The 16,341-nt window shown below is 48.5% G+C and overlaps 1 protein-coding gene and 1 long non-coding RNA gene across 4 annotated transcripts in view; one reads left to right on the top strand and one right to left on the bottom strand.

Moving 5' to 3' along the window:
- The window catches only part of ZNF541 (zinc finger protein 541), a 31,869-nt gene extending 20,450 nt beyond the window's left edge, over nucleotides 1-11,419 (top strand). Inside the window, exons 10-17 of one of the 3 annotated variants that reach the window (XM_016155451.2) lie at nucleotides 1,360-1,423; nucleotides 2,034-2,176; nucleotides 2,546-2,649; nucleotides 3,811-3,886; nucleotides 4,434-4,522; nucleotides 10,191-10,331; nucleotides 10,489-10,670; nucleotides 10,769-11,419. In XM_016155451.2, coding sequence (XP_016010937.2) covers nucleotides 1,360-1,423; nucleotides 2,034-2,176; nucleotides 2,546-2,649; nucleotides 3,811-3,886; nucleotides 4,434-4,522; nucleotides 10,191-10,331; nucleotides 10,489-10,670; nucleotides 10,769-10,928 — 959 coding nt within the window. In that variant the 3' untranslated portion in view covers nucleotides 10,929-11,419. Of the gene's footprint in view, nucleotides 1-1,359; nucleotides 1,424-2,033; nucleotides 2,177-2,545; nucleotides 2,650-3,810; nucleotides 3,887-4,433; nucleotides 4,523-9,220; nucleotides 9,413-10,190; nucleotides 10,354-10,488; nucleotides 10,671-10,768 lie in introns of those variants that run through there. The other 2 variants (XM_016155452.2, XM_036231746.1) reach the window with 2 other exon arrangements.
- A 2,180-nt stretch (nucleotides 11,420-13,599) lies between these two features.
- On the bottom strand, nucleotides 13,600-16,250 carry LOC107516052. The gene is made up of 3 exons (XR_001598177.2): nucleotides 16,043-16,250; nucleotides 14,405-14,492; nucleotides 13,600-13,956 (listed from the first exon to the last, which is right to left on the bottom strand). It is a non-coding gene; the product is annotated as an uncharacterized LOC107516052 (long non-coding RNA).
- Nucleotides 16,251-16,341: the final 91 nt, after the last annotated feature.

The following is a 16,341-nucleotide window of genomic DNA, read 5'->3' as shown; positions in this document are numbered from 1 at the left end:
AAGGTTTCTAAGATGTGGATGTTGTTTTAAATCCAATTTGGGAAGTTTTCAGCCAGTAATACTTTAAATATTTTTTCTCCTCTCCTTCTGGTACTCCCATTACATGTGTGTGGTCGCACTTAATGCTGTCCCACATTTCTCCGAGGCTCTCTTCATTTCCCTTCATTCTTTCACTATGTTCTTCAGATTCCATAATCTCCATTGATTTATCTTCAAGTTTGCTGATTATTTCTATCATCTCAAATCATCTCCAATCTACTGTTGAGCCTCATTTTGGGGGTTGTACTTTTTTAACCCTAGAATTTCCATTTGATTCTTTTTTGATAATTTCTGTCTCTTAATGATATTCTCTCTTTGATGAGAAATTTTCATTATACCTTCCTTTAATTCTTTAAGCATGAGATCTGGCTGTACCTACCTGGAGTAGATCACTCTGAGTGGAGATTCTGTCACACAGATTCGGGGGCCAGTTAAGTAAGTGCTGGTCATGGCTCAGGTGTCACAGACTCTGACTGTTCTGACCAGGATTTAGTCAATTTTCTTAAATTACTGTTTCTTAAAATGCTGTATGCCTTTAGAACAACTTCCAGAAATTTTAACGTCCTGTTTTCATCAGTTAATTTGTTGTTTTGCTGAGTTCCTTACTCTTCCTTTTCGGAAGTTCTATCCCCCTTCCTTGCAATCTTTTAAAAAAAATTTATTTTATTGTGATAAGAACGGTTACCATGAAGTCAGCTCTCTTAAATGTTCACATGCCCAATACAGTATTGATGATTAGGGGTGCAGTGTTGTGCTCAGGTCTCTAGAGCAAACCTGAAACTTTGTGCCTGTTGATCAGTAACTCCCACTTCCCACTCCCTCAGCCCCTGGTGGCCGCCACTCCACTCTGATTATGTGGATTTCACTATTTAGATACTTCACGGAAGTGGACTCGTGCATTATTCCTCTTTCTGTGACTGGCAGTGTCCTCGAGGTTCATGTATGCTGTCCCATATTGCAGAGTGCCCTTTCTCAAGGCTACATAGTATTCCATGGTGTGCACGTACCACATTTTCTTTATCCATCCACCCATCAATGTACATTTAGGTTGTTTCCGCATTTGGGCTACTGCGAATAGTGCCACATCGGACATGGGCATGCAGGTATCTCTTGAGGTCCCAATTTCAGCTCTTTTGGATAAATACCCAAAAGTGAGATTGCAGGGTCACATGGTATTTCTGATTTTAGTTTTCTGAGGAACCTCTGTACCATGCAGTCTTCAGGAGCCTGCTTTCAGCTGCTCTGCGAAGGCAGGCGGACGGTGCCCCACGGGTCTCTTCTAGTCATTCTCCTTGAGGCCTTTCGTTGTGTGTTTTCTAGATCAAGTGGATGGCTCTTTTGGCATCTGCGTGGTGAAGGATGACACCAAGATCAGCATTGAACCGTGAGTTGGGACAGACTCAGAACCCGAGCGCTCTTCCAAAGCGGGGGTGCTTCCATCCTCCTTGCATTTCCACATCTGTCTTCCCAAGGGCTCCTCCATCACGGGGGTCAGGTCTTGTGACACAGCCTCAAAAGAGAGAGGCGGCGGGTTTCCCCAGATATATGCGGCAGGTTCCCCAACAGGCTCTCTGTCTAGACGCACCCTAGATGAGCCTGTGAGGACAGAACAGAACGCCCAGGACCCAGGGTTCTAGGTAGAGCTGTTGATGGCACAGTGCAAGACTCTTGACTGTCCACAGAATGTGACTAAGTGGATGCAGTCGTAGATGTAGAAGTATGCCAGGTGTCAGCATGTACCTGCCCTGTCCCAGACCCCAAGAGAGACACCTGAGGCTGGAAATGTGGCAGTAAAGGAAACTGAAGGAGGGAAGAAAGTGTCTCTTGAGGGGTTTCTGGACCGCCTGCACGTCTGCCTGGAGTGGCGAACACTCGCAGCGTCGGGGTGGTGGCGGAGGGTTTCCCCAGAGCGGGGCGCCCCGCACGTCCTGTCTGTGTCCCATCTCAGTCGCATGTGGATGTCTCGCACGTCTGTGTGTGTGACCTCATTTCAGACACATCAACATAGGAAGCAGGTTTCAGGCTGAGATCCCAGAGCTGCAGCAGAGGTCGCTGGCTGGAACCGATGAGCATGTGGCTTCTCTGGCCTGGAAGCCGTGGGGAGATGTGATGAGCAACCCGGAAACGCAGGATCGAGGTGGCTGAGACGTGGGGGTTGGATTCCCAAGCACCCCGCCCCCATCTCCAAAGAGCTTTGCCTCCCAGTTTTCACCTTGAGAAGCAGTGTCCCTGGGGATGACGGTGACTAGCCCTCAGTCCAGTATAGCTTCTCCCAGGCTGTGGTCCCCTGTCCATCTCTTTTCTTACACAGTATCTGGCCAGGCCACCCAAAGCAGGTGCCAGGAGCAAAGCTTCTGCCCTTCCTCCCTGTCCCCCCCTCCCCTCAGCCTGCTTTGGAGGGAGAATGTGATGAGGAGCCCCCACTCCGTGCTGTTGGGGACGCTCCTCCCTAGCCCTTGCTGATGCCCTGTCTCCTCTCGCTCTGCTGGCCGCTGGCTGGACACAGTGACTGAGCTCTGCAATGTGGCATGCTCCAGCGCGATGCCGGGCGGGGGCACCAACCTGGAGCTGGCGCTGCACTGCCTGCACGAGGCTCAGGGTGACGTCCAGGTGAGGGGGTGGGGCACAGAGGAGCCCTCAGAAGCTCCCGCTCTCCTGGGGCCAGGGCTCCTGGCACGTGCCCAGCGCTGCCTTCCTGGGGGGTGGGGGTTGCAGCCATGAAAACTGAAGGAAGGCCACCTAGCCTCCCAGGCTGATGTGGGCCATGAGAACACAGGGAACAAGGGCAGGGGATGTGTGCGGACAGGGGCTCAGTTAACCAGTTATTGCCCTGGGGCAGCCACAAGGCAGGCACTAGGCTTCCCCTGAGATACCTGGGGTGGGGGGAGCTGGTAGTCCCACCTCGGGTCCTGAGTCGGTCTGTTTCATTTATTGAGTTTTATCGTTTCGGTCAAGACCCATGAATGGAAACCTCTGGTGCAACAGAAACGCGTGTGCTCCCTCCAAGGGCGCTGCATGCGGGCCTGAGGTTTAGAGATAAAGGCCCAGCTGTGAGGAGTGGGAGAGAAGTCAAGTCACCAAGTTAGAGGGCCAGGGAGTGCCACAGTCTGCCTTTTCCCAAGCTCAGAGGCAGGGGTGGCATGTAGTGGGTGCTCCGCAGAGTAATCACACAGTAATCAGTGGGTCCCACTGAGCGCCTGGTGGCGCGCAGCATGGGGGCCAGGGGCGGTTCGGGGGCCCTGTGCCTGGTGTCAGGCTCCCATGCCACCTTCTTCAAATTCTTAATTCATGAACAGAGGGGCCCCTCGTTTTCCTTTGTACTGTGTCCCACGAGTTACACACTCGGTCCTGGCTGGGGCTATGCTGGGGAGTAACACAGAACTCCCCTCTTCGTGGGGCTTACATTTTAGAAGGGTTGAAACAGGAACTGTGTTTTTTAAAAGTGTGAGCTAATGATGAGTGCCACCGGGAAAATGAACTGGGGCAGCGGGCACGGCAGCACTGCTCAGAATGCCAGCCCCCACGGAAATGAGGGACTTGCGCCAGAACAAACCCACGCACTGTGCCCAGCACCAGGAAGAGCTCACTACGGAACATGGTGTCACTGCCCCCAACCGTGCAGTAGTGATGCAGGCGACCCGGCCATGCTCTCTGAGCAGCCCTGGGTCGGCAAGGCGCTAAGTAGTTCATGACTGCGAATGCGTGAGACAGTGAAGCCCCCCCCACCTCTGACACCCCCCAGTGAGCAGCCTGCCTTTCCTCTTGTCCCAGGTCGCCCTGGAGACCCTGTTACTCAGAGGACCCCAGAAGCCGCAGACTCACCCCCTTGCTGACTACCGCTACACAGGTGACTACAGCAAGGTGCCAGTGTGGTTTTGCCTGGCCGAGACCCCTGTGAACCCATCAGCTTTAGTGGCCAGCTCTGCTTGTCTTGGAGTTCCCTCGGGAGCTTCGTCTGCCCTTCCAGAAGGGCCCGTCATCTCCGGGGTGACTCCGTGGGCACCGTTTGCTTCTCGTTGGACCCTGCCTTCCCCTTTTCTGGTGGTTCCCTCCTGGGCCCCTCCCAGACAGAAGCAGGTGCCCCTGGCCAGGGGGAGGCGGAGGCCGGCGCTGGGGTCAGGCGGCCTGGGTTTCTCCCTGCCCTCGGCGAACTTCTTAACCACTGGGAGCCTCAGCTGCTGCATGTGTGCGGCAGCGATGGTAATGGCCCCTACCTGCTGAGGTTTTAGTGAGGACTGTATGAGATAGGGCAGGTGAGGGGCTTAGCAGAAGGCTTGGCACATAATCAGCACTCGGTAATGGGAGTTGAGAAAGGAGGCGGCTCTGTATGTCAGCTGCGGCTGTGGTCCCAGATGGACAAACGTCCTGCCCCCTCCTGGCCATTCCTCCGGTAGGTTCCGACATCTGGACCCCCATGGAGAAGAGGCTCTTTAAGAAGGCGTTCTGCGCCCACAAGAAGGACTTCTACTTGATACACAAGACGGTGAGGTGGATGTGGGTGGACTGGGGTAGATGAGGCCTCACCTCACGGCCAAGCAGAGTTGGAGCCAAGGGGGCTGCCAGGGGCCACATTCCGCTCCTGTCACAAACAGTTTACACTTTTAAAAAGCCATTGTCATTAACAATCCCAGATAGTATGGAAGTGCATCATCAGACGAAGCCCCCACACCGCTGCCCACGGTCCTGCCTCTGGTCGGTAGCCTGCGCGTGGCCGTGCGCGTGAGGCATTCCTTTGCCCATGCAGACCCAACGTACATGTATGCACGCACATCAGAAAGGATGCCGTCATGCCACCCTTAACACCCTGCAGACATTCCGTTCTCTAACTTCATGGACATAAAGTGCAAATCATCGAAGTGTCAGATTTGATGTTTTGGTATACTTATGCACCTGGAATACCATTATCATGGTCAAGGTGACAGACACACCCATCACCCCAAGGTTTCCTCCTGCCCTTTGGTAGTCCTTCCTGCCACCCTGTCCCTAATCAACTCCGTCTACTTCCTGTCACTAAAAATTAGGTTGTTTCCAGAGTTTTATATAAACGGAAGAGTCATACAGCGTGGGCTGCGCTTTGGCTTCTTCCACTCAGTGTGGCTGAGAGGCGTCACATGGTCATGTGGACTGCCAGTTTATCCTTTGTGTTGCTGGGGAGTAGCCCATTGTGTGGCTAAGCCATAGTTGATTTAATCATTCGCCTGTCAACGGACATCTGGGTGGTTTCTGGTTACTGGTGATTATAAATAAAGCTGCTGTGACCATTCATGTGCAAGTCCGTGTATGGACATGTTTTGAGGGGGTAAATGTGTAAGAGGGGAATGAATGGATCACATGGTAGGCAGATGTTTTAACTTTTTAAGAAACTACCACAATGTTTTCCAAAGTGGTTGTACCATTTCACATCCCACCAGCAGAGTATGAGAGTTCTAGTGGCTCCACACCCTCACCAACACTTGATGTGATCGGCCTTCCTAATTTTAGCTGTTCTAATGAGTACAGTTTTGTCTCATCATATTTCCCCAGTGGCTATGATGCAGAGCATCTTCATGTGCTCGTTTGCTGTCTGTGTGTCTTCTTTGGTGAGGGGCCCGTTCACATCTGTTGCCTGTTGGGGCGTTTGTGTTTTTACTGAGTTGTAGGAGTTCTTTGTTTTAGATACACTCCTTTACCCAGATATACGCTTTGCAAGTATTTTCTTCCCATCTGTGGTGTTTCTGTCTCTTACAGTATCTTTTGAAAAAAAGTTTTAAATTTTGATTAAGTTCAATTAATTTTTTTTATGAACCGTGCTTTTGGTGTTATGTCTAAGAAACCCTTGCCTAACCCAGAGTCACAAAGATTTTCCCTTATGTTTTATTCTAAAAGTTTCATAATTTTAGATTTTCCATTTACATTTATGACCCATTTGGTCAATGTGTATTGTCCTTTTTATATAAACTGTTGGGTTCTATTTGTTAAAATTTTGTTTAGAACTTTTCTCCTACGTTCCTGAGGATACTGGTGTGTAGCTTTCTTTTATAATATCTTCGTCTGGCTTTGGTATCGGGGAGATGCTGAGCTTATGGAATGAGTTGGGAAGTATGTCCTCCTCTTCAGTGTTTTAGAAGAGTTTAGAACACTGATTTTATTTCTTCCTTAAATATTGTTAGTGGAGCCACCTAGCCCTAGAGTTTTGTTTGTGGGAAGGTTTTTAACTACAAATTCAATTTATTTAATTGATACAGGGCTATTAAGGTTTTCAGTGTTCTCTTGAGTGAGCTTTGGTAGTTTTTGTTTTTAAAGTAATTTGTACATTTCTTCTAAGTTGTCTGATATATCAGGATAAAGTTCACTATAGTCTCATATTATTCTTTTTGTATCGGTAGACTATAATGGTATCATTTCTATCATTCCTGATATTGATAATTTGCCTTTTTATTTTGATAATTCTAGCTAAAGGTTTATCTTTTTCTTTTTCTCAAAGAATCAGCTTTGGTTTTATTGTTTACTATTTAATTGATTTCTGCTCAGTTATTTATCTATTCCCTTTCTTCTGCTTGCTTTGGGTTTAATTTGTCCTCCTTTTTCTGTTTCTAAAGTGGAAGCTGAAGTCACTGATTTGAGACCACCCTTCTTCTATCATATAGGAGTTTAGTACTACAAATTTCCCTCACAGAACCACTTTGATAAATTTTGAGGTCTTGTGTTTTCATTTTTATTCAATTCCAGAGTTCTTCTGTAACTAATTTTTAATCTAATGTCACTGTGGTCAGAGAAATACTTTGTAAGACTTGAATCCTTTTAAATTTATTGAACCCTTTTTTATGACCCAGAATGTGGTCTACATCTTGGTAAGCATTCTACGCACACTTAAAGAAAGTGTACTCTGCTGTTGGGGGGGAGCGTTCCATAAATATCAGCTCAAGGTGATCGATATTGCAGTTCAAGTTTGCCATGCACTTGCTTTCTACCTGTTCGGGCAGTTATTCAGATTGCAACATTAAAACATTTTTGCTTCATGTATTTTGAAACTCTGATTTACATACGTACACATTTAGGATTCCTATATCCTCTTGATTAATTGACCCTTTGATCATAATGCAATGGTTTTCTTCACCCCTGGTATCATTATTTCCCCGAAATCTACTTTTTCTGATGTTAATATAGCCATCCATCCATCCTTCTTATGATCGATGTTAGCGTGGTATATCTTTTTCATTCTCTTCCTTTTAACCTGTTTGTGTCTTTATGTTTAAAGTGCATTCTTGTAGAGAAAGCATGTTGGGTGCTGCTTTTCATTCCAAATGAAATATTCAGCCTTTTAATTGGGGGTATTTATCTCATTTACATTTAAGGTGATTATTGAGATGGCTTCAGTCCATCATCTTGCTATTTGTTCTCTAATTGTCCAATTTGTTCTTTATTTCCCCTTTCCACTTTTTCTGCCTTCTTTAGGATTAATGTAGTAAATTTTAGGATTTTGTTTTATCTCCATTGTGGGCTTATTGGCTGTGACTCTTTATTTTATGCTTTGGTGGTTGCTTTAGAGTTTACAGTACGCATCATTCACTTATCACAGTCTCCCTTCAAGTGATTCCATAGCACTTCATATGCAGAATGAAAACCTTGCAGTAGCAGACTTACAGTTCTTCTCCTGGTCTTTATGCCGTTGCTGTAAGTGCACTTTGTTTTACACGTCGTAGGCCCCACAACACATTGCTACTATTCTCTACTGTTTTTCAGAGAGATTTACATGGTAAGTCTCATTTACTTGTGTAGTTACCAGTGTCATTGCTCTGCGTCCCTCGGTGCAGATCCACATTTCCAACTGGCCACATTTCCCAGAAGGAGATCAGTGTAAATCATTTCACATGCTTGGTCATGCAGGTTTGCTAGTCATTAATTCTTTCAGCTTTTGTATATCTAAAAGAATATTTTGCCTTCATTTCTAAAAGATCTTTGTTAAATATCGATTACTGACTTTTTTTCTCTCAATATTTTAAAGATATTGGCTCTACTTTCTTCTTGCTTTTATTTCTGACAATAAACCTACTGATTGTCTTGCCCTTGTTCTCTGTATATAATGTTCTTTTCCTTTGGCTGGCTGTTTTTAGGAATTTCTCATTACCACCAGTCTTGAGTAATTTTAGTATGACTTGCTTTGGCATAGTTTTCTTCAGTTTTTTCTTGTGCTTAGGGTTTGTGGGGTTGCTTGGACCTGTACATTTTTAGTTTTCATTCAATTTGGGGAAACTTTGTCCATTATTTCTTCAAATCCTTCTCGTGTCCCTCCATCCTCTTTTGAGGACTCCACTTGTATTTGTGTTAGGCTTCCTGCAGTTGGCTCATAGCTCACAGCTCACTGAAACTTTCCATTTTTACTGATCCTTTTTTTTCTGTGTGTTCATTTTGGGTGGTTTCCAGTGCTGTATCTTCAGGTTCATTAATCTTACCTTTTGGAGTGTCTAATCTGTTGTTAATCCCATGCAGTATAGTTTTCATCTCAGACATTATAGTTTTCCTCTCTAGAAGTTCTATTTGGGTCTCTTATATCCTCCATGCCTCTAACTTTTTGAACCTATATTGTATAGTTAGAATAATTTTTTCTATCCTTTTCTGCTGAATCTAATTTTGTGTCCATTCTGGGCCGATTTCAACAGGTTGGATTTTCTCCCCCATTATATGTCACGTTTTCCTGATTCTTTGCACGCCTAGTAATTTTCCATTGGATTCCAGGCATTGTGAGCTTTAGCTTGTTGGGTGCTGGATTTTTTTCCCATTCTTAAAAATATTCTCAAACTTTTTTCTGGGACACAGTTACTTTAAAACAGCTTATTCCTTTTTAGTATTGCTTCTAGATTTTTTAAAAGATGGTACTAGAACAGTTTTTTGTCTAAAGCTAATTATTCCTCATTACTGAGGCAAGACCCTTCTCATTACTGTACCAGTGCCCAGCGAATTAGGTTTTCCACACTGGGAACAGGCACTGTTTCAGGCCCCGTGTGAGCTACAGGCATCTTTTCCTCTAATGCTTTTGGATGGTTCTTTACCCAGCTTTGAATCGTCTCGCATGTGCGTGCTGGTCAGCACTTTGCTAAACACTTGAGAGGAACTCTCTCCAGACCTCTGGAGTTTTACTCCGTGCTGCCCTCTCCTCTGTCGTACTTCATCCTGTGGACTTTTGCCACTTTGGTCTCCTCAGACGCTCCACCTCAACTCAGGAAGTCCGCGGGGCTCTGACTGGATCCTCCTGCCTGGGGTTGTGGCCTGGACATTTTCTCGAGGTAGTAAGTTGGGACTGCGGTCATTCATTTTCTGTCTTGCAGAAAAGACTTTTTTTGGCTGATGCCTTAGTGTCTTACCAAATATCATTTCATATATTTCGACTGTTTCTTGTCATTGTTTTGGATGGGAGGGTAAATCTGGTTCCTGTTGCTCCATCTTGTTTGGAAAAAGAAGTACTACCTTTTTTTTTTTTTTAACCTAGAGATGTTTCTAAGGAAAGGACGTACTGTTTTGACTCCCCATTTGTGAATGCACACAAAGCTGAAAAAAAAGTCCCCATGGAGAAAGTTATTTTCTCACATGCACTCCAGACAGCAAATGGCCAATTTAATTTTTCTGAGACATTTTATTTCTAGAGCAGTTAAGCTTTTCCATTCTGTCTTTTTACAGAAGTTATTGTTAACAGGATCACTTCTTAGTGGAGGGAGGAGCAAATGGCAGCGTCGGAATGCGCAAGCATCAGACGGTGCTGCAAACCGACCCCTCCTCCCACAGGCCGCTGCCTCCATGCTGTCGGGCTCTGCCGGCTGCCACAGGAGCTGTGTGGCCTCCAGCATGTGAGGGCCTTCTGCTCTAATCAGTCCCGGTCGGTACACCTGCGGCCCTCGGGCAGGAGGGTGCGGAGAGCATCCTGCAGTGCGTGTCTTCCACAGGAAAGGAAGGGGTCCAGGGCTGGCGCTGCTGCGCAGAGCTCAGGCAGTTTGGCTGCTGTGGCTGTGCTGAGCCCCCTCATTGTCACCCAGGAGGACTCCATGATCCTGCTATCCTCCGCCCCTCGCGGTGAAGGGGCAGGTCATGCCAAGGGGGAAGGCTTGTAAAAAGCAGCGGCTGGCCCCATGGGCAGGGACTCGGGGCTGCCGTAGCCAGCTACTGTTATCTGTCACTAGATCCAGACGAAGACCGTAGCCCAGTGTGTGGAGTATTATTACATCTGGAAGAAAATGATCAAGTTCGACTGCGGCCGAGCCCCAGGGCTGGAAAAGAGGCTCAAGAGAGAGGCGGAGGACGCGGACAGGACAGACGCCAAGGTGGAGGGTCGTGGGGGTCCAGGTGCTCATTGCCCATTCAAGTTGGGGCTGGGGTCAGGAGGGTTTCCCTGCAGAGGACAGTGTCTCCAGGATCCCTGTGGCTCCCTGGCAAGGGTGGAGGGTCAGCACCCTGACGTGGTTTCTGCCTCCTCTACAGGTCACCTGCAGCCCTCGGGAGACACCCAGCCACCATCCGACACCCGAGTTAAAGATAAGGACCAAGGGCTACAGGAGGGAGTCTGTCCGCACCACCAGCCCCAGCACCGGCCCCAGGCGGACCCCCGAGCCGCCCGGGAGCGCCGAGGGCCGGGGCGTCTTTCCCTGCAGAGAGTGTGAGAGGTACCGGCCCCTGCCCAGGCGCGCTCATGCCACCACTCGCGGGTGGCCCACCCTCCCCCCCCCTGCTCTGACCCCCGTGTCCTCTGGTGACTCCCCAGGGTGTTCGACAAGATCAAGAGTCGAAATGCCCACATGAAGCGGCACCGGCTTCAGGACCACGTGGGACCCGTGGTCCGGGTGAGGTGGCCGGCCAAGCCCTTCCAGCTGGAGGAGGAGGAGGAGGACATCGGGGCTGACGTCGGCCCCCTGCACTGGTGATTCCTGAGCAGGGGCGAGCTGGGCAAGTCAGCAAGTCAGGATGGGGACTTCCAGCTCTGTCACGTCTCCCTTCGGCCTCTTCAAGATGTTTGGGGTGCCCCTCTGACTCCCCCCAACCCTCACTGTTCCCACGGGCCAGCCCAGCTTGCAGACACAGCAGACATGTGACCATAGCAGGCAGGAGGAGCACACGGTCATTCGGCAGCTGCGAGGCCCCTGTCGGCTGGTGCCTCTTTCTGTTCTACCCCTAGAACAGGGAGGCTAGGGGTGGGGACGAATTAGATCTGGGTGGCTCTCGAATCTTGGCCTCAGTTTTGGGGTTTGGTTCCATTGTTAGGTAAGGCCAAGACATAGAGCACCAGTGGGAAATGCTTCAGATGGCCAACGTGTGGGCCCACCGGGGGTCTCTCTGCATTCGGATTCGGTCCTTCGTCTTGCAATGACTTGTACCTCGTTAGGTGTTTTTTGTACGTGTCGACTTGTAAATCGTATTAAATTGGGTTCTTGAGCAGCTGTCTTCTTGCTTCCCTGGCCGTTCGATCCAACAGGGGCTTCTCGGGCGCTGCCACTTGCTGGAGCCACAGAGAAGCAAGCGGGGCCCACACCCTGGAGGAGCCGGGGGCCTTGTACATTCATTCAGCAGATACGAGCTGTAGTATGTGCTGGACAATGCCCAGTCCACACTACAGGGGTACAGTGACAAAATGGACAAGCCCCCTCTCCTCATGCAGCTTACATTCTAGGAGTGGAAAAGTAGCAATAACACATATGCAGGAAGGTGATTTTATATTCTGATCCTGGGTGTGCTTTTGGCTAAAAGTCACAAGAGAGGCCACATGGGCTTAAGCAGCTGGGCCACATGGCAGCTCCAGCAGCTCAGCCGTGGAATCGGGCCCCACCAGGAGCAGCCAGCCTCGGCGTGCTGGCCACACCGTGCTGGCCACAGCAGTGGAAGGAATCGCCTCCTCCCACACAGGGAAGAGAGCACGTCCCTCCTTCCCTGTGTCCCTTTTTAAGAATAAGGGAAGCTGTCGAGGCTCCCAGCAGAATGGCACACCCGTCTCGGCAGCCACAGCCGCAGCGCGTGCTCAGCTCCAAATGGACCCTGGGACTCAGTGGGAAGGGAAGTGGCCACGGTCACCCTGGACACTCAGTATTTGTCTCCAGGACTGGGGACAAGTAGTGTGTGCCCTCAAGTTTGTTGCTGGAATTCTGCCTTCCAGGACAGAAGAGGAAGCAGAAATGGCTACTTGTGAGCTGACCGCCACAAAGTGACATGAAGAAAATAAAGCAGGGGACCCAGTTCTAGGGAGCAACCAGAGCATGGCAGTCAGTGTTAGGTGGACAGCCGGGGGGGCCACACTGGGGAGGCTGCTGAAGCTGAAATCTGGATTCCAAGCCATGGCATAGCAAAGAGCAAACTGTGGCAGGTGTTTAAACCCCTAGGCTGCTGCACGGAGGTTGTGGAAGGCAGGACTGGAAGCCTGGAGAACAGGGATGAGGCCCGGAGGTAAGATGATGGTGGCCCAGGCTAGGGCAGCAGTGAATAGGGACTGAAACGTAGGGATTTAGGACACATCTTAGAAGCGGACTCAGACTTGATGGGTCACACGTGACTGGAGAGGTGGTAAAGACAGGGTGGGTCAGGCCAGCACAGGGGTAGCTGAGTAGATGCCATTAACTTAATGGTGAAGAGGACACTTCAGAGGACTGATTGCATCAAGCAGAATTTTGTCCGCAACAGTATGTGGTGTGTTCTGAGGCAGAGGTCCCTAGCTTTTGTGGCATCAGGGACTGGCGCTCCTATGAGAATCTAAGGTCTGATGACCTGAGGTGGAGCTTAGGAGGTGATGCTGGTGCTGGGGAGCAGCTGTGAACACAGATGGCACTTCGCCCGCTCCCCTCCTGCTGTGTGGCCCTGTTCCTAATAGGCCGGGGACCCATACTAGTCTGTGGCCTGGGGGGTGGGGACCCCTGCTCTGAGACTGGCAGGGAGAACAAGGGAGAGTGTGGTGTCGGGGTTTCACAGAGGAGCCACACTTGAGCTAAGTAAATCTTCGAGACGGGCAGGGAGGAAGTGGTGTTTGACACAGTTGGGGTGTCGTGGTTAAGGGAACAGGCTCAGGCATCAGTGGAACAAGACTCACATCCTGGCACCTCCTCTCTGTGACACTGGGCAAGTCACCTCCCTGGCCGAGCTTCAGTTTTCTCACTGTAAAATGGGATGGGAAACACCTACCCCCATGTATCTGTTAAATGAGAAAATGTAAATTAAATATTCAGCAGGGGTACCATATGAGATGAGCAGCTACTGAACAACCAAAGTGACTCCATCTTAGGTATAAGACTCCATCTTAAGCACAGGCCAGTTCCCAGAAAAGCTGTAGATAGCAAGACGATCACCCCACCCTAGACTCAGCCAATCAGAGCAACTATGGAAGGTAACTCTCCAAATTCCCCGCCTTGTTCCTTGGCTCCCTCACCCAGCCAATCCTGCTAAGAGACAAGCTCATTGTACCAATCCTGTAATGCCAAGACATCGCTCCCCATGGTTATGAATTTTTCCCTTCAAATACCCCTGAAGCCCCATGTTCGGGACCGTCTCCTACTCACTGCTGCGTCGGTGTGCGGACTGCCGTCCGGACTCGAATCTGAAATAAACTCCCTCTTGCTCTTGCATCGGTGTCCGCTTCTTGGTGGTTCATGGAGATACGAGTCGGGGCATAACACTACTATTTAACGAGCACTCAGGCTATACTGATATTGTTTGGATCCCACCCTAACAAGTTAAGCCCAGTGACTCTGGAAATGAACAATGTGGCTTAAAAGCGTTGTGTGGTATATTAATTATCTATTGCCACATAATAGACGCCTCTAAAATTGAATAGCTTAAAACAAACGGAAGGTTTTATACTAGTGTTGCTTAGACAAACACGGAACTGAAACTGCTTGTGGTAATCCATGCTTACCCCCACTTGATCTCTGGTCAGAAAACAGAGGCAGCCACATGTGGGAGGTCCAGGAGAGTCTGTGAATGTAAGGAGAGAGTTGCATAAAGGTTTCTTGTGCCTTACCCTGCAGCTAAACCCCTCCCTCACTGCCACCCTCAGATAACAGCACTTCCTCAACCAGTGGTCCCCGGATTATCCTAATCATTAGGGCGGGGCATCTGAAAAAATGCAGATTCCTGTACCCTGCCACAGACTTTTGGAACTGGAATCACTGAAGATAGAGCCCTGGAATTTGAATTATTTTTTCTAAAAAAGCTTTCTTAGGATAGTTTTTAGATTTACAGGATGATAGGCAAGATGGTACAGAAAATTCTCATAGAATCTCCTATTAACACCTTACATTAGTGTGGTATATTTGTTACAATACATTACCATTAGCTAAAGTCTACACTTTAGTCAGATTTCCTCAGTTTTTACTTCATGTACCTCTTCTGCCCCAGGATCCCACCCAAGATATCACAATACCTTTGGTTGGTAGTCATGCCTTCTTAGACTCCTCTGCTGTGGCAGTTTCTCAGACTTCCCTTGTTTTTGATGACAGCTTTGAGGAAGCCTGGTCAAGTGTTTTGGAAAAGGCTCAGTTGGGATTTGTCTGATACTTTTCTCGTGATTAAACCGAGAGGAGGACCACGAGTTGAAGGGCCATTTCCCTCATTTGATTAAGGATGTGTACTATCAACATCACTTACCACCGTTGCTGTCACTTATCAATAACCTGTCTGACAACACTTGTCAGGCTTCTCCACTGTAAACTTAGTCCCCGCCCCTTCCCATGCTGTAGTCTGTGGAAGGAAGTCCCTGTGCTCAGGCGGTACTTGAGGAGTGAAGAGCTATGCCCCAGCCTCCGGAGGGCAGAATGCCTACATAAATTACTTGGAATTCCGCATGGAGTATTTGTCTGTTCTTCCCCATTCATTCATTCATTTATATCAGCATGGGCTCATGGGCATTTTATACATTGGGTTATAATCCAATACTATTTTATTTTCTTGCTGAAATTGTTCTAGCTTTGGCCAGTGGGAACTCTTTCACTTGACTCCTGTTTCTCTTTGATATACCCCATAGTGTGTGTGTGTGTGTGTGTGTGTGAGAGAGAGAGAGAGAGAGAGAGAGAGAGAGAGGGAGAGGGAGAGAGACTTCTTTTCTGGTAATACAAGAGGCTCCAGTCCTAGAACCAGCTATTTATCCAAGGAGCATTGGTTCCTTTTATTGGAGAATGGTACTGTCAATGTAAGAAATGTCCAAATCTGTAGAGAATTTTTATGAGTTTATTTGAGCCAAACTGACAGTTACTGGGAAGCAAAATCTCAACGGATGGAGAAAATGCTCCAGAGAATGGAAGTTCTGCAGCTTTTGTATACATTGGAATCAAAGGAAACATAAGGATTACATGAAATCCAATAGTGGTAGATTAAGGAGGTGGGAAGAAGCGAAGAGGGGTTGGAGAATCTCTGGGATTAGGAAAAAAGTAAAATGGAGAGAGACATATTTCTCTTACATTAGTGAGTATAGAATAGTTAATAATTAACATTTACAGAAAATAGATAGTATTTGGGGAACAAGATAATAATGAAGGGTCCCATACTCTGCTGTGGCAGTTGTGGCATTTCAAAGGTGTATCTTAGATGCAAAAAGACAAGCTTTTGTCAAAGAAGCTACAGGCCTAGGACGTGACTACCTGCCAAGACGTTCCCTCTTTCAGTTAGGAATTTTTGTTCAGACCATCCTGTGTGGTTACTTTCCATCTCTGACTTTATAGGGTCTGCCATGCTGGCCTTCCCTGAGCTTGTCAGGTTTAGTGGCCCCTTTTTCGTCCACAGTATTAAAAACTAAGATCTGGGCTCTAGGTGTGCTGGAACATGATTTTTTAACACATTCTCTCCTGCTTTTTACCAGAGTTAGAGAACCTCTACTCTGGGTTTCGTTTCCCCTCTCTGGCCTTTCCAAACTAGTTTCAGCAACGGTCAGCAGAGGGCGCAAGAAAAGGCATTAGTGTTTCCTGCTTCCCAAGTGACCACGCAACAAGATAAGCACCGGAGGCGGGGACTACACTCTGCACAACAGAACTGTCAAACCCTGGCGTGGGCGGGGCGCGTCTCCTACCCGGTCGGGAGCTGTCACGTGAGGGTCAGAGGGCAGCTGTCTACGGCCGACGTTCCGCAGGGAGAAAAGGTCCCCCTCCCGGTAGCGGGGGACTTGCCGATTGGTGGAGGAGGATTCAGAAAGGCAGGACCTCGGGGGCAGATAGGCGCTACGATTGGTTTATGCCGAATCACGTGGGGATGTTGAACGGAACAACAGGAAAAATGTAAGGAGCCTGATGCAATTGTGTGCGCAGGCGTTGAAGCATCGGTCGCCGATTGGGTACCGTGGGTCACGGGGCTGCGTGCGGCACCTAGTGG

This window comes from Rousettus aegyptiacus, unplaced genomic scaffold (assembly GCF_014176215.1).
Source record: "Rousettus aegyptiacus isolate mRouAeg1 unplaced genomic scaffold, mRouAeg1.p scaffold_m13_p_14, whole genome shotgun sequence".
Classification (NCBI taxonomy): Eukaryota; Metazoa; Chordata; class Mammalia; order Chiroptera; family Pteropodidae; genus Rousettus; species Rousettus aegyptiacus.
The sequence above is the reverse complement of the archived record's forward strand: the minus strand, read 5'-3'. Positions and strand labels throughout refer to the sequence as shown.